Genomic DNA, 22,959 nt, shown 5'->3' with positions numbered 1-22,959 from the left:
TTTACCAACCTCAGAAGGGTAGAAGGCTGAGTCAACCTTCAAACTCCAGGCTGTGGGCAGAGTTTGCCTGCAATGCAACACTTTAACCACTGTGCCACCAGGGCTCATGATCATAGGGCAGAGATGCTATGATGGCTGGAAGTTTGAGGACTGGTTGTAAGTCAGTTTGAATGGTTGCTGCGACAAGTGGGTATTGAGGACCACCTGAAAAATTTAGGTCTGCTCATTTCTGCTATCTAACATTCTTTTTAACCAGAGAAGCCGGGCTGGAATGAGGAAACATCTGCAGGCAATTGTCTATGGAGATTCTCAGTCATCCAGGTCATGGTTGTTCCAAAGGTGCTTTTTCAAAAGGCAACTGGACTTTGTTTGTTCCTTGATGTCTTCAAGGAAACACAAAGTCCAGTTGCTTTTTGAAAAAGCACCTTTGGGACATCTGCAGGTAACGCTTAAGCTGCCCCAACACAGTTTCTTCTTACAGTGTAACGCTAGCTTAGAAAGGAACCTTACCTGTAATATGGTAGCTAATTTGGTGGTTAATGTCAGAGGTATCTTCATCCCAAGTGCGAAGGACAGCCACAACTTCTCCTGGGGGGTCACTCTCTTTCACAGATCCTCTGTACATATCCTGCTGGAATATGGGAGCATTATCGTTGATGTCTGTTACGGTGACGGAGATTAAGGTGGTCGAGGAGAGGGAGAGGGCTTCTCCCAGGTCAGAGGACACCACAGTGAAGGCGAAAGTGGGGTCCTTCTCATGGTCCAAATCTTTCAAGGTGCTGATCCAGCCACTGTTGCTGTCAATAGTGAACACCTCTGAGATCCTGTCGATATCCAGTTCTGTTAACAGAGAATAGGTGACTTGACCGTTGGCCCCCGAGTCTGCGTCCATTGCTTTGACCTGTACAAGTTTAGTCCCTATTGGCATCCCCTCCATTACGATCGTGTCATACTTGGCTGCCTCAAAAATGGGCTTGTTGTCATTAATGTCCAGAACTTTAATGTCCACATCCACAGTTACCACAATGTCCACCTTATCAAGCTGTAGGGTTGCAGCCACTTTAAAATGAAAGGCGGGATCTGCCTCATGGTCTAGCCTCTTGTCCAGTTTTATAATGCCGGTGTCTTGCTCTATAATGAAAACTCCATCCTTGTTGTTTCCAGTCAATTCGCCATTAACTGTGCTGTAGATGACTCCTTGGTTAGGCAAAACGTGAAGAGCATCAATTGTACTCCCTATTAGGGCATCTTCTGATACTGTAAAGGAATACTGAGGTTGAGAAAAAGAAGGCAAGATGGTTTCTGGAGGTAAAACATGTATATACACAGGGATAAGGGAATGCCGTACAGGAATACCACTGTCAACGGCTTTGACAAAAAAGGATAGCACCGTATTTTTCAACTGGTTGAAATTCCCTTTGGTTACCATCCACCCATTGTCTGGGTCAATTTCCAGGAGATCCGCGACAGAAACAGAGGCTTCACTATACAGGGAGTAGACAATCCTAGCATTGGCGCCATCATCAGGATCAACAGCTTGGACCTGGGTGACTAAGTGACCTTTCCCAACATCTGCTTTGACACTTGCTCTATATTCCACAGTCATGAACTGTGGGGCGTTGTCGTTTTCATCCACTACTATGACTCGGATGGTGCAGAACGTGCTCCTCCCTCCACCATCAAGAGCTCTTAAAAATATGGTGATGTCACCTTCCAAAGGGAGTTCCCGATCCAGTTTCTCTGTAGTGAGGATCTGCCCTTTGTTATCAATGACAAATCTGTCTTTGGCAAAATCATTGATGATGGAGTAACTTATCTGACCATAGATGCCCGAATCTCCATCGGTTGCTTTTACATGGATCACCCTGGTTCCTGGGACAGCGTTTTCTCTGACTTCTGCCACATAAATACTTTGTGTGAATACGGGGCTGTACAAATTAGCTCCAAGAATCTGGATATGGACTTGAGCAGTGCTGGTAAACAAACCATCAGAAACGGAAACATTCAAGCTGTACATTGACTCCATTCTCTGCTTCCGATGATTTGACAGTGTGATGACGCCACTTTTGGTATCCATCACAAAACTGGTACGGTCATTTCCAGATAAGATACTGTACTCCAATCGGTCAAAATCGGAGCTGTCTGCATCGGAAGCCTGGACGCATGTCACAAAATGACCTCGAGGAGCTAATTCACTAACGTAGGATTCATATATCAATTGATTAAAAACAGGAGGGTTGTCATTCATATCGGTCACATAAATGTTCACTAGAACTTCACTACTTAGAGGTGGGAATCCATTATCAGTGGCCCGTACTTTTAAGCTGCACTGCTGCATCAGTTCATGGTCCAACAAACGGGCTGTTAGGATAAGGCCACTGGTCCCATCGATATGAAAATAATCTGTGCTATTGAAAGTGTCCTGGACTATCTGGTACTGAATGATTTTGTTGTTGTCAGAATCTGCATCAGTAGCAACTACCTGCAAGACAGGAGTTCCAATCAAAGAGGCTTCGGATAATGTGGCATTGTAAGCAAAGTGATCAAAAACTGGAGCATTGTCATTGACATCTTTGATAATTAAGTCCACTGTAACTTCAGCTCGGGCACCAGTAAGAGCATCGCTGGCTCTCACCATCAGCTTGAAAATGGGATTGAGTTCATAGTCTAGTGGACTGATGACACTGAGGACTCCTGTGTCAAAGTCAATGTTGAACTGATTATAAGGATCCCCATCTACTATGATGTAAATGATACCTTGACCTTCTGGGCTGGTAGCATTGATGCTCAGGATCGGGGTGTTCATTTCTATGTCTTCATTTACAGAGGCAGTGTAGAAGGGCTTGTCAAAGATGGGCATGGCTTTATTAACAATGGTGATAGGCAGTTCCACCGAAGCAGACAGTGAGGGGTCACCTCCATCTTTAGCTATGACAATAATTAAATATTCTATATTGGATAAGTCAGAGTTAAAGGGTGCTTTCAAGGTGATGCTCCCACTGTGACTGTCGATTTCAAAGTGCCCATAGTCCTCCTTCAGTAGGTAAGATACATCCCCATTTGCACCCTTATCTTTGTCAATGGCTCTCACTCGGAATATCAGAGTGCCAGGGTCAGCCTCAACTTGAACAGCAGCATAGTATGGAAGTCCAACAAATACCGGAGCATTGTCGTTGATGTCTTCAATGAGAATTCGGACAACCACTCTGGCCACCCGTAGATGGTCCAGCTCACGACTCGCCTCCACCACCAATTCATATAATTCCTGTTCTTCCCTATCAAACGGGAGGCCAACAGTTTGAATAAGACCTAAAGTGGGTTTGATCTTGAATTTGTTCCCTGGATTTAAAATGCTGTACTTCAAGGGCTCATTGAGACAGTTTCCAACTGCATTGACCACTGCTACCTTGGTGATGTTGGTGCTATTCTCCAAGATTGATGTAGAATAATGGCTTTGAATGAAGTGAAGACCGCTATCCATGGCTTCCTTGACCATGATTGTCACTATAGCACTACTGTAAAATTTTCCATCAGATACTTTTACTATCAGCATGTAATGGTCTTTGGAAAGGCTGTGGTTTTTTATAGTTAACACCCCAGAGACTGAATCAATGAGAAAATATTCTGTGTTCCCTTCAATCAGGCTGTAAGCCAGCTCAGAAGGGACTCCTAAATCTGGGTCCACAGCTTTGACTTGAAGAACCTCCACTCCTACGTAAGTTGGCAGAAGCAAGATGGTTTCAAACATTGCCTGACTGAACACTGGAGGATTATCGTTGACATCTGTTACATCAATGGTAACTTCCACAGGACTTTCTGCAGTAAGCTGTGGATTGCCACTATCTCGAACGTGAACGTGGAAGTAAAAATGTGCGATGGTTTCGTGATCCAAATCAGCAATAGTTCTAATTGCACCTGTACTAGAGTCTACTGTAAAATAATTCTTGGCAGTTGACTCAACAATCTGGTAAACGAGCAGTGCGTTTTGATTACTATCTGCATCCGTGGCTCGTATCACAAGTGGATGGTTTCCCACGCTCCGGACTATGCTATTGACTGGTGCGGCCTCACTGATGCTGCCCAAGTATTGAGAAAAAAGAAAAACAGGTGAGTTGTCATTTTCATCCACTATCTGGATGTTTACAGTGGCATTTGATGCCATCCCTGCCATGTTTGTGGCTTGCACAGTGAGCTGGTAAGAGGAAGTATGTTCATAGTCAAGAGACCTCTGACTTGTGATGACTCCAGAATAAGGGTTGATCACGAAGGCTCCATCTATATTGCCATCTTTGACTTCGTATACTAATGTAGACTGACTGATTGCTGAGACTTGGACAACTGAAGTCCCAAAATCAACATTTTCATTTATTTCAGCTTGCCATTCCTTGTGTGTGAATTTGGGGTGGGAGTTGTCCGACATCGTCACAGATATGCGGACAATGGCAGTAGCTGACAATGGGGGAGAACCCTGGTCAGCTGCTTTAACTGATAGCACAAACTGGCCCATGGTGGTCAGGTCTGGTTCTTTCAGCAAGGAGATGATGCCTAGAACTGGTTCAATCCTGAACGTGTTTCCAGTGTTCCCTGAAAGAATGAAATAGGGGGAAAAAATTAAACGTGAAATTTAAACACGAGAAAAAAAAATCAAACTATAATATTGGAGACTGAAAAACATTCAGTGGGCACCTACTGACATCACATTAAGAGAATAATATGTGTTACCCATAAAACCAAACTGAATCAATCCTTAAATTCGTAAGCTCCCAATTCACAACCCATTTCCTTTCTTCAATTTTTCTGCACATCTTTTATATAACGGACTTTATTCTGAAAGCAACTGAGCTTTCGAAGTTTATCTGAAGTTTATCCATCAGAGAATACACCCAAAAGTTATTTTTAAAAAATTAGGGAATAGATGTAATGCTGTAGCAAAAGTCAGACAAGTCCATTGCTGAATGCAGGAATTACTTATTTTTCAAATGAAAAGGATTTGGGGCAGGAAATAGAAAAGTTTGCGCCTGAATTATTTTGTGTAGAGAACAGCTCATTTTGGGAGACTTACACAAGCCAATTAAAAAGCCAGTCACTCCTATTCATATACTTTGGTGTAGTGATTAAAATGATGGGTCTAGAAACCAGAAGGCAGTGAGTTCTAGTCCTGCCTTAGGCATGTAAGCTACTTTGGGCTGGCCACTCTTTCTCAGCCCAACTTACGTCACAGGGCTGTTATGGAGAAAATAGGGGGAGGAAGGATTATTATAGGTATGTTCACAGCCTTGAATTACTTATAAAGTAATAAAGGCAAGATACAAATCTAACCAATGAATCAATAAATGAATGAATACTTGGAACTATTCTGAACTAACGTAATATCAATCCATTGTCTCAGCTGTAGCTCTTCCTCCTGTCTCCTACAATCACTCCCAGTTGCCATTACAGCAAATTAGTCCTAGATATTTCCCTCAAAGGTGCACCTTTGGATTATAAATTAAAAAGTGTTAACAATGGATTCAGTTAAAAGGGAGAATGTACGTTCCACCTAGTCAATGGGACTACTGTACTGCATGTACAGTATTTCTCAAATGAGATGCTTGAGCCTTCCCACAGAATCAGGCGTTTATAAAAGATGGGGCCTCTCAGAGGTTATTAAGTGTGAAATTATTGGTTTCTATTATCCGGTGCAGTGTTCATGTTAACTGAATGCCCTGGAAAGTAAAAAAAGAAAAAGAAAAAGAAAAGAAAGCCATGGATATAGCCCGAACACATCAGTTAAAATTAACATCCTCTCTGCAGATTCTTTCATGGATCAGAGAAATGGCGGCCTCAAAAAGCTATATTACAGCGCATCCAGGAGCATCTGTGGATAATGAAACAGTGGGAATTCACATTTTTATCTGAAACAGAGGCTTGAAGCTTCAAATTGCTGGCAGAGAGAGGGATGAAAAAGGAACCAGTGATAGTCATGGAGAGATAAAGTCTCATTAAAAGGTTTCAAGCTTCTGCACAATGGTGCTACAGGAAAGAGCTTCACACCGTCCCTGGCTGCTGTCCTGTGCCTCCCTCCTTCATTATTAGCAGCATTTTATTCTTTCTTTCTATCATGCTGAACAAACGCCATGGCATCGCTCTGTCCATTCACCACAAAGACAAGCAAATCATTTGTCTACAAAGCGCTCAGCTGCAAAGCGGCGGCGGGGGGGGGGGGGGAGGGAGAAGACCCCTCTCAAGAGATAAGAGGGGAGAGGAATTGTGAGCTTAAATGTCTGTAATTCCAACCCACCCGGGAATTGTGGATCAAGATAGGGGCTGCTCTAGTTTCTTTGTTCCATTTTGAAATAAGTTTCTAGCCACGCAGATGGAAATAGCATTCATTTTTCTAAATCATACACAACGGTGAAAAGATAACTCTCTTTTTCCAAAGATGCTTTTTCAAGAGGCAATTGGACTTTCTTGTTTTTCTTTGAAGTCGTTTCACTTTTCATCCAAGAAGTTTCTTCAGCTCTAATGGAAGGATTTATATGCCTTGGTCATTTGCATTAATTTAGAGAGTCCTTGAGGCCACCTAGAGCAGTGTTTCTCAACCTTGACAATTTTAAGGCATGTGGACTTCAACTCCCAGAATTCCACAGCCAGCGTTGCTGGCTGTGGAATTCTGGGAGTTGAAGTCCACATGCCTTAAAATTGTCAAAGTTGAGAAACACTGACCTAGAGGTTTAACTGTGTCCTCAGGGTCACCTCAGTGGTGCAAATGGGTGTGGAGCCTTCTTGGAACTGCTGAAAGCCCTGTGTTGTAAACTGGAGATAGATGATATTGTATTCTCCCCCTCTATTGAGAGAGGGCTGTTCAATTTTGATATAGATGGCCTCTTTGACCCCTCTTTCTAATGGTTCCTGTGCCTTGACATTAGGAATGTTTCCTATTTTTTTTTATCAGTTATCTGTTCTCTGCAATTTCTGTCCTGTATTCTGGCAATTAACCTTTTTTATAAGTGTGCTCTTACGTGATTTTTAAGACTGCTATCATTTTCATTTTATTCTATTAAATTTATAAACTGTCCATTTCCCTCAGAGATCAAATACAAATTTCTGTAGAAGGACAGGCAGACAGATACATCTCCTTCCTGTGAAGTACATTTGATTTTAATTTCTTACGTAAAAAAAAATCAGCACTAGAATCTATTACATGTCACTCTCTTTCCAATGCATCAAGATGTGGTTTCATTTTTTGTCTTCTGGAATAGTAGATATCCTACCCAAATTATCTCACCATCAAAGTCATTAGTGAGGTTCTTTCAGCTGGTCAACTCCTGGGTGAGTGCTGCTTTTGAAGCCAGCTGTGGGTTTTCCTAATAACTGTCCCATTCAGATTACTTAACCAATTTAGCTCATCCGAGCATGTTCGTTTCAAGAAATCCCCAGGAAAGAAGCCTCTATTTTTTAGAGAGCCCAGAGTAATATCACTGTAGCACGCCAAACTTTTAAAAAGTTATTACAAATAGAATAGGTCCCCTTGGACACCACATTTACTGAGCAAAGTAAACATAATCATTGCCATTTTTTTCAAGAAAGTTAGAAATATTTAATTCATCACTATGGAACCACTAGCAAATCCCCAAATCACACTCAAGAGTGTATTTAGTAAAATTCTCTTTAATCCCTAGTCCACCGGTACTGACTACTTCCCTCCAAACTGCATGGGAAATATATACATGGTTATCATCACAGGACCAGTTGCTTGGAGGAAGAAACTGACGGATGGAAGTACCAGGTAGGAAATGATAAAACATTCCTTGCTAGCATAGCTCCCGTCTCCTGTGGCTTGTAAGCCCATCTTGAAAATGGCTTTACCGAGATTTGGAATGTAATAGCAGCTCAGCCTGGAATCAACCAATACAAGAAGTTCTCGACTTGCAGCCACAACTGAGCTCAAAATTTCTATTGCTAAATGAAACATTTGTTAAGTGAGTTTTGCCCCATTTTACTAACGTTCTTGTTACAACTGTTAAGTGATTAAGTTAGTAACATGGTTGTAAAGTGAATTTGGCTCCCCCAACTGACTTTGTTTGTCAGAAGGTCACAGAAAGTGATCACATAATCCTGGGATACTGCAACTTTCATAAATAAGAGTCAATTGCCAAGGGTCTGAATTTTGATCACATGATCATGGGGATGCTACAATGGCCATTAAGTGTGAAAAGCGGTCATAAGTCACTTTTCGGTGCTGTTGTAACTTTGAACGGTCACTAAATGAGCCGTAGTGGCACAGTGGTTAGAATGTTGTATTGTAGGCTAACTCACTGCTCATTGCCAGCAGTTCGATCCTGACAGGCTCAGAGTTGACTCAGCCTTCCATCCTTCCAAGGTGAGTAAAATGAGGACTCAAATTGTTGGGGATAAATATTCTGACTGTCAACCACTTAGAGAGGGCTGTAAAGCACTTGTTGTTAATTGCGAAGTCATGTCCGACCCATCGCGACCCCATGGACAACGTTCCTCCAGGTCTTCCTGTCCTCTACCATCTTCTGGAGTCCATTTAAGTTCACACCTACTGCTTCAGTGACTCCATCCAGCCATCTCATTCTCTGTCATCCCCTTCTTCTATTGCCCTCCATCTTTCCCAGCATTAGGCCCTTCTCCAGTGAGTCCTTCCTTCTCATTAGCTGGCCAAAGTATTTGAGTTTCAACTTCAGGATCTGGCCTTCCAAAGAGCAGTCGGGGTTAATCTCTTCTAGGACTGACCGGTTTGAACACCTTGCAGTCCAAGGGACTCGCAGGAGTCTTCTCCAGCACCATAGTTCAAAGGCCTCAATTCTTTGGCGCTCAGCCTTTCTTATGGTCCAACTTTCACAGCCATACATTGCAACTGGGAAAACCATGGCCTGGACTATATGCACTTTTGTTGGCAGGGTGATGTCTCTGCTTTTTAGTACTATGAAGTGGTATATAAGTAAGTGCTGTGGCTAGTGCTGTTGTCTTGAGTCTAGGGCTACCTGTATTATTAAATCAAAAGAATTGCATGCCCACCTAATCACAGTTCTAGGTCTATCCTCCAAAAGGACAGAGAAGATTGTCTGTTTATTTTAAGATTTCTAAATAAATAAAAGCCTCGATCCTACGCTGGCCATTTCTTTATCTGATGCTTTAGAAGCAAGTTGGGAACTTTAATCTCAGAAGTGACTCATAAAATAGTTTAATCTGAAATCCCATTGCATTCCAGATGGTGTATTTCTTAGCATATTAGCTTTGGAAAGACAACCATATCCACAACAAAAATAATGTGAACAATTTTTAGAAGGATAATACGCATCACAAGGCAAATAAAGGCAGCTGCTTAATAAAGCTTCCTGTCTTGAAGGCAAAATAGATAAAAGCCAATGAGCTAATTATTAGGACTAATTAAGTTTTATTGCAATCCATTGACTTCTATGGGAACCGACCACACCTACCCCTTTTAATATTACATTTCTCCAAACTTTTAACCGCAGTTAAGAAAACAGCATTACATCCCATACATGAAACCCTTGAGCATAGAAAGTTATTTAATTCTCTGCTTGCTAACCTGCTTCAATGGTGTATATCAACTCTGCATTCTCTCCTTTATCTTTGTCCAGGGCAGTGACCTGCAAAACTGCAGATCCGATGGCAGCTGATTCGAACACAGAAGCTTCGTACAGAGGACTGGTGAAGTAAGGACTGTGATCATTGGAATCCTCCACGTTTACAATGATCCTTGCCAAGTTGCGTCGATAGGGGAACTCCTGGTCGCGAACCTGGAAGAAAGAGGAAATGATCTTTTGAGCAGGACAAGCGAGAAATATTTGTCATCCTTGTGCCCAGTTGGAACGTGGATTAGTTTTTAAGTTTGCTTCTCTAGTTTTTCTTCAAAAGTTCCTGATGTGCTCCAGGACATTTGCAAATCATAGGACTCTTTTGTGAGTACTCTATGATTTTTATATTTTATACTTTGTAATGCCTTGGTAAGACCACATTTGGAATACTGCATCCAGTTTGGGTCACCATGATGTAAAAAAGATGTTGAGACTTTGAAAAAAGAGTGCAGAGAAGAGCAACAAAGATGATCAGGGGACTGGAGACTAAAACATATGAACGGTGGCTGGAATTGGGCATGTCTAATCTAGTGAAAAGAAGGACTAGCGGTGACAGGATAGCAGTGTTTCAATATTTAACAGGCTGCCATAAAGAAGAGGGGAAACAACCTATTCTCCAAAGCGCCTGAAGGCAGGACAAGAAGCAATGGATGGAAACTAATTAAGGAGAGAACCAACTTAGAACTAAGGAGAAATTTCCTGACAGCGAGAACAATTAATCAGTGGAACAACCTGCCTCCAGAAGCTGTGGGTGGTTCCAACACTGGAGGCTTTTAAGAAGAGACTGGACAAACATTTGTCTGAAATGGTATAGGGTTTCCTGCCTGAGTAGGGGGTTGGACTAGAAGACCTCCAAGGTCCCTTCTAACTCTGTCATTCTGTTAAAGATGTCTGTTGCAGATTGAAGAGCTCTGGATATAGGAGAATATGGTCCTATGAGCTGGCCTCCTAGTTTGAAAAGCATTGTATGATTGAGCCCAGAAAGACTATTATTATTATTCCTCATCCTACCAAATAAGTGATGGTGGACAACAGCTGCAGCATCTATAGTTGACCATTTCAAGGTGCTCATCTTGTCCATCCTCCGAGAATTCCTTCAGACATCTCCACCCCAGGGTATTACAAGTAGTCCTCAACCTACGACCACAATTGAGCCTAACATTTCTGTTGCTAAGTGAGACAGTCGCTGAGTAAGCCTTGCCCCATTTTATGACCTTTCTTGCCACTGCTGTTAAGTGAATCACTGCGGTTGTTAAGTTAGCAACACGACTGTTAAGTGAATCTGGCTTCCCCATTGACTTTGCTTGTCAGGATGTTGCAATAGGTGAGCACGTGATCCTGGGATACTGCAACCATCACAAATATGAGCCAGTTGCCAAGAGTCTGAATTTTGATCACGTGACTCTGGGGATGCCTCGACGGTCTTAAGTGTGGAAAATGGTCATGTCACTTTTTTCAGTGCTGTTGTAACTTCAAACAGTCACTATATGAACTGTTGTAAGTCGAGGACTCCCTGTATGGGAAATTTTAATTGGTAGGCATCTTTTAGGCACTAAAGTGAATCCAGTTCCAGTAAGGCTAATAACGTTTCCTAGGACTTTTCAACCTGAGTTTCAAAATTCTTAGAAATCATATTTGACCCCTCCCCCAAAAAAAAGGTTATTGTTCCATTAACACTCAGCACACACTTCACAGTGGGACAATTTGTACCATGTAATTTAGGCACCAGCAAATCAGTATCTTCTGCTGTTAAGAGGACCCGGCAAAAATCTGCAATAAAGCGGACCACTTGGTTTTAAGAGCTGAGCACAGCAAGAAAAGTGATAATCGCTTTGTTAACAGCTTCCAAAAGAATGTTAAGATTCTGAAGAAACACTTTTAAAAAGTTACCTCTGATAAGAGGGCCCTGACACTGGGAGATGATGATGATGTTCCAGCCACGTCTGGCTTCAAGATGGTATAAGCATTTTGTAAGATAAAAATCTCCCTTTCGTATTAAACCTCACAAAGCCTCCACAGTGAATATATGCATTGCCGTGGAAGTGGGGAAAAAAGAGAAACTAATTATTGCCTCCTTACCAAATCTAAAGCCGTTTTGCTTATCAGAAGACTGTAGCATGCACCTATTAAAGCTGGCAATTGTGTTGGAGAGCACAGCTTAATATTCCGTGCTTACCATTATGTTGAGAATGTGCTTATCTTGAGCTTCATGGTCTAAACGCTCAGCGGTATAGAGCACGCCTGTGTTGGGATCCATCCTGAATTTTCTCATACTGACGGAATCAAGACTACTGTGAATGATGTAACTGAGTTTGTGCTTCTCATCTCTGTCCATAGCTTCTACTTGAAGGATCTCAGTGTCCGGCATGATGTCCTCAGAAATCATTACATCGTAGCTTGGGTGGGAAAATTCTGGACCGTTATCGTTGTTGTCCAAAACTTTGATTAATACCTTTAGTTAAGAATCAAAGGGAGGGGGGGGGGAAAGAAGAGAGAATAAAATTTACATATTTATCAGCTCTTCTCAAAAGGACATATGATTATTTGAACATACAGGACATACATTCAATTTCACAGTTACTAAGGTTGTTGGCCATGCAGGTACAAAAATAGACAGAGAAACTATTGAAGCCTGGGAAACGGTCAACAGGAGTGCTGATTTACCACTAGCTTATCAGGCACTCAGGAGCTGAGGGTTTGACAGCACAAGGAAATAACAGCCAATTGTCGGCCATCAAAACACTAATGACCAATTGGAAGGCACCACATAAATACAACTCATAGAATAGCCAAAAGCATAGATTCAGTAGAGAGAAGTTCCCTGAAGATGGGCTCCAGAATGAGTCCAAAAGCTCGGAATAGTAAAACCTCTGGTCTCTGTAACTGACCCAGTTTGGATCTTGGACATATGTTTGCATAAGAACAATAGCTAATTATTAGATTTAGTGCTTTAGATGCATGTTGAAAGTCACCTGTCTCTTCATACTTATCTAAAATCAAAACTGAAGCTAACTGTCCACTCCCAAGGGTGCTTTTTCAAAAGGCAACTGGACTTTCATTTTTTCTTAAAGATGTTTTGGATGAGAAGCAAAATTTGTTCAAGGAAAAACAAAAGAAGTCCAGTTGCCTTTTGGAAAAGCACCTTCGGCACAACCAGGACCTGGATGACTGAGACTTTCTATAGACGTAACTGTCCACTAAGCCCCTCATTATGAACATTTCCTATATTACATCTTCCCAAAAAGGTTTTGCATTGCTTATATGGAAAGATTTCTGTGTTTACAGCCTAAAGAAAAGACAACTGGCGATGGATGTGGTATTATCCTTCAAATCTCTGAAAGCGGATAGTCAATCAGAAAAAGACACGAGAGTAAGACTCAATTTTATGGGCTTACATTAGGCTAGATTTATGTCAATTTTTAATCCTATTTAGAGGGTATTTTGTTACACTATGATTTTGTATCTCAAAAATAGCAAGAAGCCATGGAATCATTTTAGACAGTGGTTGGCACAGAGCTTTAAAAGGCAGAAAATAAAAATTAAAGTATGTATGATCTTGAGAGTCATTTGGCCAAACCTGTTCGGTCCCAGCCTACGTACGTCCTTGTTATTTCACAAAGACAACCCCTCCTTTAACAGTAGACTGGAAAATAAACCCTTTTTATTTGAGTTACAAATTACCTGATAATTGTCCCAGAAAACAAAAGCAACAGAACACTTTTCCAATGGAGACCTTGTCCAAAAGCAAAACGGAGCACAAGTCAAACAGGAAATAACTCAGACAAAATAAACAGACCATGATCTCTTGACTCTGAAGTTCTTTGCAAATGGTTGCCTCCAGCAACCAGCCCTGCCCACACATTCCCTTTTTGTTATGCAGCCCCCAAGGCATGGCTTCTCACTGCTTTCTCTTCCTCCCCTGGAGTCACCCCATTGCCTCCCTCTGTTCTACTCGTGTGACCTGTCTACATTTACGAGCGTCTCTGAGGTCTTCCAGCTGAGCTTCCTTCGAGTCCAACTCAGCTTCCCAGCACAGCTGGCTCTCAGCTTGATCACGAGTGGAAGTACCAGTCTCTTCATTAGTTTGTAAGTCCTCAGCTCATCAGAGCCTCCCTCTGACTGTGATGGCTCTCCAGGCGCCTCCTCCTCCTCCTCCTCCTCCTCTGATTCCTCAGACTCAACTACCGGGATCACAAGTTGGCACAGAATCACAACAGAACCATTTCTAACTTGGAGGGGTAGGGATCTCTTCTTCCTGAGTGGAAACCTTCATAAAAAGGCTGAACAGGGATCTCTTAAAGATGCTGCAGCTTCTGATTTCATTAATTAAACAGAAGGGTTAAATCAAGCAGACCATTTCCAATTCTTTGGCTCATATGTAAGATCATCATTTCTGATGTTTTTTGGATAGAACTAGATAAAACACAAAGGCCTGTTTTTTAACATTTCCATCTAACTGTAAACAAAGAAACTGGAAGGATGAATACATTTCTGTGATGTAGAAATTCTCCAAATATTTCTCAGGGGTAGGACTTAATGGTGACTGGAGAAACCTCCACAGTAGCAGTTTTCTTCTAGTGTCTTCTGTTGGGATTTAATTTAAGAGAGGAAATCGAGAAGCAGACGGTTATTTGGAAAAATCAATGAATAACAAAGGATAGGAGATTCACTCATACCCTTTAACTATACAATTAGTTCAACATCACAATCTACCCACAAACATTTCATTTTCCCCCCCATGTCCTTGGAAAAGTTTCTAGGGCCTTTTCTCTTTTATTGAATTATTAGGAAAAAGTGAAGGATTTCTCTAGGAAAACAAGCCCAGCAGGCTTTGGTTGGTAAAATGTAAGCAGTCAATTCCCTACAATGGACAAGTGTAAAGAGAAGCAGAACTACTGTTGTAAAAATTACATATGTGCTACTGGTTTTACAGCAATATTTTATGAAAATAGCTCTTCAAGAAATATGAAATATTAGCTTTTCATAGTATTAGCAACATTTCCTAGCATCTGTCATACATTTACCAAAAAGTACACCAACAATTGCTCTTCTCCTCCATCATGTGCAAAGGTCCATCTTGGGAACAATCTAGAAGGCAGTCATAATAAAACTCTACGTTAAGGCTATATGTTACTTAAGAAGCTGTGGTAGCCTTAGGGAGTTGTTGTTTTGTAAGGCTAGGGGAATTTTGGAAAGAAGTGATACCCAATTCTGTTAAAAGTTATCCTGCATAATCTATAACACCCAAACTGACGTTCTTTGCTTAGGACTGTTACTAAAAAAAAAATAACTGAAGTATAGTGTTATACCCTGAAATTGAGAACATTAATGATTTAAACGTGTGTTTCCATAATAAGTTTTCTTCCTTTCTGCAATCTTCAAGGAGGTAAGGATTCCCTGTCCCCAAAACCCTGAATTAAATTTAAAATTGAGTTAAACTTTGAATACAGCGGCTTTCTGTAGCTGAAGGGCTTCACTTTTAGTTGGCACTTTGTCATGGACACAAGTGTCCCCAATATGCAGCAGCTGCAGATTATAAGCTGTCAAAGGATTTGTCAGCCCAAATATCATGGTTTATGGAAAAAAGAATGAACAGCAGCTGCTCATGTTATGTCATAGGCTAATTCGTAAAATCACCCGGGATTGGGGAAAATATCTCCTTTTAAACAGAAAGTAATTTTCAGCAGAAAGAAAGAGGAAATATTTAATATCACACATGAAGCTTATAATAGAAGCCACGGCAACCAAACTTTTATTTCTCTTTTGCCTTTTTGAGTGGCATTTCTCATATCCTTTTGAATTTTCTTCTTGTATTTTACAAAAAAAAAAAAAAAACCCACTCAGATTTACTATAATGTACAGGAAAACAAAATCTCCAATATATGTTTGGATTGTTTGTTGTCCAAATATTAGATAAAATTCAGGTACTTGGCATGAATTTATGATGGTTACGATGTACTGGGGTCATGTGGCTGCCATTTGTGACCTCCTCAAACTTTACTCAAGAAGTAAAGTCAATAGGGGCGCCAGATTTGTGTAACAACCACATGATTCAGTTAACAACTGTGGTAAATTCGGTTAATAGCTGTAAAAATCAAATATGACTGACTTAACTGCCTTTGTTTAGCGTGCTATTGCTAGTGCCATTTTAGCCACTGAAATTCTCATCCCAAGTGTGGTTGTAAGTTGAGGGCTACCTGTTTATAATGATAAGAAGGGGAGAGGAAGAAGAAAAAAGAAAAAGAAGAAAAAAAGAAAACGAAAACTGGTTCCTCTTTCTTCCTGTTAGTTTTTTTTCTGCAAAAAATGCTGAGATCAACCCATCTTTTAGGGGGGGGGAAAGGGAAAAAAACAACCCTTTCCCTCCCATTCTTCTCACTGGAAAAAATATGGTTTCTCCTTGGGTTTTTTAAAGAGGTATCAGGAGGAAAATTGTGTGAACACAAACCATGTGCAGGAACAAACCCTTATTTACAGTTGAAGTTCTTTGCCCACAGAAAACTAGGGGACAGTATTCACAGCTAATGACCTTGACAATTCAAGTCAACCACGTTTGTGACATCCCAGCAATTTTTTTTCCATTATTTTTTTCCTCTAGGTCAGTGGTTCTCAACCTGTGGGTCGGGACCCCATTTGGGGTCGAACGACCATTTCACGGGGGTTGCCAAACAACGCAGTCCGCCATTTTTTCCCCCTTTTCCTTAGCTGTGCTACTCCCTTTTATTCTATTGGCTTTTGAAAGCCAATAGAATAGACTCTCTTGAATAGAGTCTAATTCTATTGGCTTTCAAAAGCCAATAGGAATTGTCCAGGCTGTCTCTGCCCTGCTGAGCCCGCCAAAAGTCCCATTCTGCAAACGGTTGAGTAGTCCTCGACTTACAACCGGTTGAGTAGTTCTCGACTTACGACCGGTTGGGGGTCGCGGCATTAAAAAGGTTGAGAACCACTGCTCTAGGTCCTAATAATGTAAGTTATCCTAAGGGAGGGGTGTCAAACTGCCGGCCCACAGGCCAGATGCATCACACTGAAGCCGCGCCCACCCCATTACCGGCAATGGCAAAACAGTCCCGATACGTCACGTGACATCGTGAGTGTGACATGTCTGTCCTAAGGCCATTTTTCTGCAGGAGGGAATTGCTGTTCTATTATATATTGGTTAGGTTTATACAGGGATGAACTTGTTAGATGATCCTTCCCTTTGAAGAACTGAAAATTTGGAAGCCTTGCCTGTTTGGGTCAGGAGTTGGGTTCAGAAATAAGTCAGCAACATCTCAGTTATGTTCTAATCTGACGACACATTATTGTAATTGGCTTGACAATCTATAGAGGAAAGAGTGAGGGACTGCAAGTAGATGTTTGCTGCTGTTATTGACCGACTTGTCACATTACATAAACCTTAAAAAAGGGAGACTGCCCTATAAACCTTAAGAGATAAACCAGTATTGGCAAAAGAGCCACAGTGATCAATTAGACAGTTGGATCTGAGCTCAAGAAGCCTAGAAAAGAAATCCCAGGCAGGCATCCTGGCTCTAGGCAAGCCAATTTATTTTTGATAACAATTTTATAATTCTGTTAATATTAATAATGCTTGCGAATGTGAGACCCACATCCAGCTTTCATGCTTGAGAAAAGCTAGTAATAAATCAAGTAATCAAAATAACTGTATCTGGCATATCTAATTTATGGGCGAATTGCAAGTTGGTTAAGATCAGACTGGACTAAAAGGGTAACCCATAAGCAGCGAGTGGTTGGATAATGAATTCACTTGCACGCAGCATTATATTCTGGGTCGCTGAGATTTTGCCCTATGGTTAGAAATGATACAAAAAGATATTTTGTTGTGCCTCAAAAGGACATGAAAGGCTCAGCTCAACCAAGTCCTGTTGTACAACTCTTCCCATGTGCCAAAGGGACTGCCCAGGTTTAAGGAGATGGACCCTAAACCACAGGAGTGATTTGGAAAGGAGAAAGAAGGAATAGGGGTGTCGAATATTGTCACCACAAACATCCTCTGGAGGAACTCTGGAAAGAGTGCAGAAAAGAGCAACAAAGATAATTAGGGGGCTTGGAGGCTAAAACATATGAAGAACGGTTGCAGGAATTGGGTTTGTCTAGTGCAGGGCTAGGCAACCTTGGCTCTTTTATGACTCATGGACTTCAACTCCCAGAATTCCTGAGCCAGCATGGCTCAGCATGGAAACCTCTCCCTTTCCCCTCAGCATGGCTGGCTCAGGAATTCTGGGAGTTGAAGTCCACGAGTCACAAAAGAGCCAAGGTGGCCTATCTCTGGCCTAGGCCTAGGCCGCTTTATGACTCGTGGACTTCAACTCCCAGAATTCCTGAGCCAGCATGGCTCAGCTTGGAAACCTCTCCCTTTCCCCTCAGCATGGCTGGCTCAGGAATTCTGGGAGTTGAAGTCCACGAGTCACAAAAGAGCCAAGGTGGCCTATCTCTGGCCTAGGCCTAGGCCGCTTTATGACTCGTGGACTTCAACTCCCAGAATTCCTGAGCCAGCATGGCTCAGCTTGGAAACCTCTCCCTTTCCCTCAGCATGGCTGGTTCAGGAATTCTGGGAGTTGAAGTCCACGAGTCACAAAAGAGCCAAGGTTGCCTACCTTGTGGTCTAGTGAAAAGGAGGACTAGAGGGGACACAATAGGAGTGTTCCAATATTGGAGGGGCTGCCACCAAGAAGAAAGGACCAACTTATTTTCCTAAGTACCAGAAGGTAAGACAAGAAACAATGGATGGCAGCTCATCAAGAAGAGATCCAACCTAGAATTAAGGAGAAAATTCCTAATAGTGAGAACAATTAATCAGTGAAAGAATCTGTCTCCAGAAGTTGTGGGTGCTCCATCACTGGAGGCTTTTAAGAAGAGACTTGATGGCCCACTTATCTGGAATGGCATGGGGTCTCCTGCTTGTGCAGTCGTTTGACTAGATAGAAGACCTCCAAGGTCCCTTCCTACTCTGTTATTCTGTGATGGACTCTAAATCACTGGAGTGATTTCGGAAAGAGGAAGAAGGAGTAGGACCGATGAACAATGTCATCCCAAACATATCTGGAAGAAAAGTTCTGATGGAAATCTTTCCCTGGGGTTGGGGGATAAATGGAGGGGTTGGGGGTTTGCTCTGACACTCTGGAAGCTCTTCTCATTCATATGCTCTTAAGAAATAATGCTGTGAAGATGTCTACTGAATCACAAATTCTTCCTACGGTGGATTTGTGATCTGTTTTACATCATTTGTCCATTTCTTATCATATTATAGAGAAGTCTCATCACTTTGGACTCCTTGGTGGGCACCCAGGTTATTTTCTCAGACCCAGAAAATAAGGGTTGGTTTGTTGTTGATGAGCATTTTGCTGTTGTTATTACATTTCCTTTTTCCTTTCCGTTCTTCCCCAGGCTATCCACAGAAAAACAAGCGAGTTAATCCCATTCACTGGTTCCATCTGGGCATTAGACCTAAACCGTTTTATTTAGGGCCAAGAGATATTGCCACAATTTCAAGTATTTTCTTCTACTCCTTGCAGAACTCCCATGGTTAAAACAATCTCAGTAAAGACTCTTTGAACCTTTTCAGTTTCTAAATTTGGCAACAACACTCAGAGCTTTTCCAAATATGATATACTGAATTGAAAAAAAAAACAACAACCCTGAACTTTGAAGGATCCCAAGAAATACAATTATATCCATGCAGATAAAAATAGAAGGCAAGCAAATTTGAAATCCATGGGCGTGCATCAAAAATAATTTTAGTTTGCTCTAGGTTATGATTACTCTGACAAATGTTACTGAAGAATAAATATCAATCTTTGTCCAAACACATATAAAGAAGTCTTTGACTTACAAATGTAATTGAGACAGCAATTACAGCCGTAATTCATGCCGGTCATGGATTTTATGACCTTTTTGCAGCAGTTGTAAAGTGAACACCATGGTCATTAAATGAACCCAATGGGCATTTTTTGCCAGAAATACATGCTGGTTTCCAGCATAAAAAGTCGTATATCATGGTCACGTGACTGCAGGATGTTGCAAATGGCTATGAATGCAGGCTGGTTGCCAAATGTTCGAAATGTATTTACATTACCATTTGTGTGTGTGCGACTGTTAAAACTTTGAAACTGGGACCTAAGTAGCTTTTTGGGAGGGAGGGGGCCTGATGTCACATCAACTAGCTGCAAAGTGACCAGTTGTAAGTCAAGCACTACCTGTACATATATCATCAGCACAAGAGCCAGGCATTCTAGTTTTAGTTTCAAATAATACCCCACTTGTAATAGAGAGTTTCCAAAAATTTGGAGCACATACATACACACTGCAATATTTGGCAATGGGATTCTCACTATACAGTCCAGCTAGATTATGTATGTTTATCACGGACATCTAATGAGCCCTGAAGTAAGTATGTTTCTTCTTCTCTCTTGCAAAAATGGCAGAAAACCACACAAGCTTTTACTAATCACTGTGACTGGTTCGCTAATTCAAATCACAGAGTCCAATTAATTGAAAACAAGCAAAATTCAAACAGCAGTTTGTAAAGATGGCCTAAGTAAAGCCCCAGTTTGTATTAACCATAGTTTAGGGCTGAGACACTATAACAGGTGGCTTCTGAATTGCCCCTCTTGAGTATGAGAAGGAAGAAGGAGAACATTACGATGCTGGAAAGAGGCATAATTTAAATGTCATCTGTGAATGCACCACTGTGAACATTATGAGTTAATTTAAGTGGGAGAGCTGCTCTGTTTTCCAAATTTTCAGATGGGGAAAAGATTAATACAAACATATTGCAAACTGCCAGATGACTAAAAGAAGAGAAGAATTAAGCAGAGGGTGCAGGCAAAGCTTCTCTCTGGCTCAACCTTTGCTGAGGTTAATCAACCTGATAGGTTCCTTTGTACTTATTCTCAGACAATAAATCATAGCTACCACTACCACTGTTCAGCTTCAAGTCTTTGCAAAGAAGCATTAAAAGGGAACTTGGCCAGCACGAAAGCATTTCTAGTAGCTTTCCATTCTCCAAGAGATTGAGAGCCCATCAGGACAAATCATGCAACCTATTGCAAAGCGGTTGCTTTGGGAGTCAACTCGGATCCGTTTTTTTAATCCCACATTTTCCTGGCCCCAAACGGCTGAGAATTTACTGAGCCCTGAATTGACTAAGCCCACTCAGCTCCCTTAAGTTCTTTTGGTTAGCTGCCATCAAAGCTAATACACCACTAACTTAAGCCTTGTGTGAATTGTAAACCACGATTATTGGACTCCCTTTCCTGGAGCAGTAATGGGCCATATGCAAGGCCTCCAAAGGGAATAGGAAATCGTCACAGTTTTTAAGCAGGAAAGAAAACCCAAACCTGTAATTGAGTGGCAGCCATCTCATTACAGAAACTAAAACTGTTTCACAGATCCACCTCATTGAGCACATTACGGTAGGAAAACATTTTTGGCATTCCGACATCTTTCGCCTCCTTCAAAAACACAGCAGACCCACTGCCAGGGTAGGGAAAGAAAAGCGCCAGCAAGTGCTATCCAATTATACATATATATGTAGTTTCATTCTACAAATTGGAGCTCAGTTGCTTGGTGGCTTGCATTCAGGATGCCACAGAAGGAGAATTTACAGTTTTACAAACCTACTGAATTATTGGACACTCTCCCCCCCCTTTTATTTTACTGCTATCCCTTTTTTTCCAGAATTATCCTCCCTCCCTCCATTTGGCAAGTATCGGCAAAAAAATTTTTTTTTTAAAAAATTGCAGGTGCATCTGAGCATAAACAGCGAAAGACTATATTGCTGGGAAGGGAAAGGAGATATTGTTAAGGGTCATCAGGAAATGACTAATCTTTTCACTGGCGTGGTTTCTAATTGTTATCAGGAATCCATTGTAGGGGAAAACCAACAAAACAATGTTTTTGGCCACAGCTACAAATTCTATGGAATTCGCAGATACTATGAGGTTCATCTTCAGAAAGTAAGTATAATTAAGTTCAAGATCACCTGTCCAGAAAGTAGGTATTTTAAGTGAATGTGAATGGAGAAACACAGGATTATGGGGTCCTTCGTAGTCTCTGAGCCTGGTTGTTTTCTTGCAGACATTTCATTACCGAACTAGGTAACATCATCAGAGCATTGATGTTACCTAGCTGGGCAATGAAATGTCTGCAAGAAAACAACCAAGCTCAGAGAGCACCAAGGACCTCTCATTTCAATCCTGAGCTACAAATATTCTCTTTTATTGGTACAATATATACATGTAATAACTGTATGTAAGAAGCAAATACACAGTTTAGCTGATTAAGATATTCCCTTCATTAGAACAAGAGGAACATATTCATGAACAAGACGTGCATTTTCATAACTTTTATGTGCGAATTAGGGACAGATATGATAATAGATGCTACCTGAGTGCTGGCTACATTGGTCCCATCGGTGACTTCCACTGTCATGTTGTACATTGACCTCTGCTCTGCATCCAAGGGTTTTGCAACGACAATCGTCCCCACACCTTTGTCGGCTTCGAAAGAGCTCTCGAAATTCCCCCCTAGTTGTCGTTACAACAGAAAATACAATTACATTCACAGAATGTTTTTGATTCAAGACAATAAAATACCCAAGGCAACAGGCACAGACCAGGATGTGCTGACTTACATAGAGGCACTGCACAAAACATGCGTTATCATCTTTGTTCTACGCTCATTTTTCCCTTTCAGGCATCATTTCTATATTTCAGAACAGATATTGCAACAAGGGACAGGATGGGGAGAAGAAAATAACAACCAATACTGCAGATAAAAGTTTCAGCAATTCACCCATGTGGAGTGTAGATGTACACCCTTTTTAATATGAAAGCCCCATCGTCACTGCATATGCCTTTGGGATCAAGATTTGAGCATCATTTTCATGTCACACTATTTATCCAGTGCCAGCAGGGCCCTAGACATGTGTTGTTGTTTTTTTTTAAATACTTGACTCCTTTAATTAACAGTCCTCTTCATGAAAGAAATATCATTTCTCATAGAAAGCTGCTTTAAACCAGGTCCAACTGGTTGACTAACTAGCCAGAATATCTAGGTTATCTGGACTGGCTACCCAGTCAAGAACTTTAACATTTCCACCTCCCCCCCCCCCGGCTACATGTCAAATTTACTTAGGGTGACTTAGCACTGAACCCACGATTTTCTGTTTAGCATGTGTTAGGATCATCGAAAACACAAAAAAAGTCTAATGCACATAACTCCCACTGTCTTCATGGCAATGTCTTTGAAAGCAAATCTTGGTTTTCTTTCAATTAGTAGGCAAGTCTACTCCTAAGTGCTTCCCATGCGTTTAAAAAGCCTCCATTGATCT

General features: G+C 41.3%; 1 protein-coding gene across 12 annotated transcripts in view; it reads right to left on the bottom strand.

Moving 5' to 3' along the window:
* Positions 1 to 22,959, bottom strand: part of FAT3 (FAT atypical cadherin 3) — a 550,618-nt gene that overhangs the window by 132,876 nt on the left and 394,783 nt on the right. For all 12 annotated transcript variants that reach the window (XM_039325844.1, XM_039325847.1, XM_039325850.1 and 9 more), the window contains 4 exons: positions 22,014 to 22,153; positions 11,785 to 12,060; positions 9,560 to 9,770; positions 511 to 4,584 (listed from right to left, as the gene is read on the bottom strand). In XM_039325844.1, coding sequence (XP_039181778.1) covers positions 511 to 4,584; positions 9,560 to 9,770; positions 11,785 to 12,060; positions 22,014 to 22,153 — 4,701 coding nt within the window. The remainder of the gene's footprint in view (positions 1 to 510; positions 4,585 to 9,559; positions 9,771 to 11,784; positions 12,061 to 22,013; positions 22,154 to 22,959) is intronic.

Source organism: Crotalus tigris, unplaced genomic scaffold, assembly GCF_016545835.1.
Source record: "Crotalus tigris isolate CLP2741 ecotype Arizona unplaced genomic scaffold, ASM1654583v1 scf7180000024339.11422700, whole genome shotgun sequence".
Lineage (NCBI taxonomy): Eukaryota > Metazoa > Chordata > Lepidosauria > Squamata > Viperidae > Crotalus > Crotalus tigris.
This window is presented reverse-complemented; position numbering and strand designations above follow the sequence as displayed.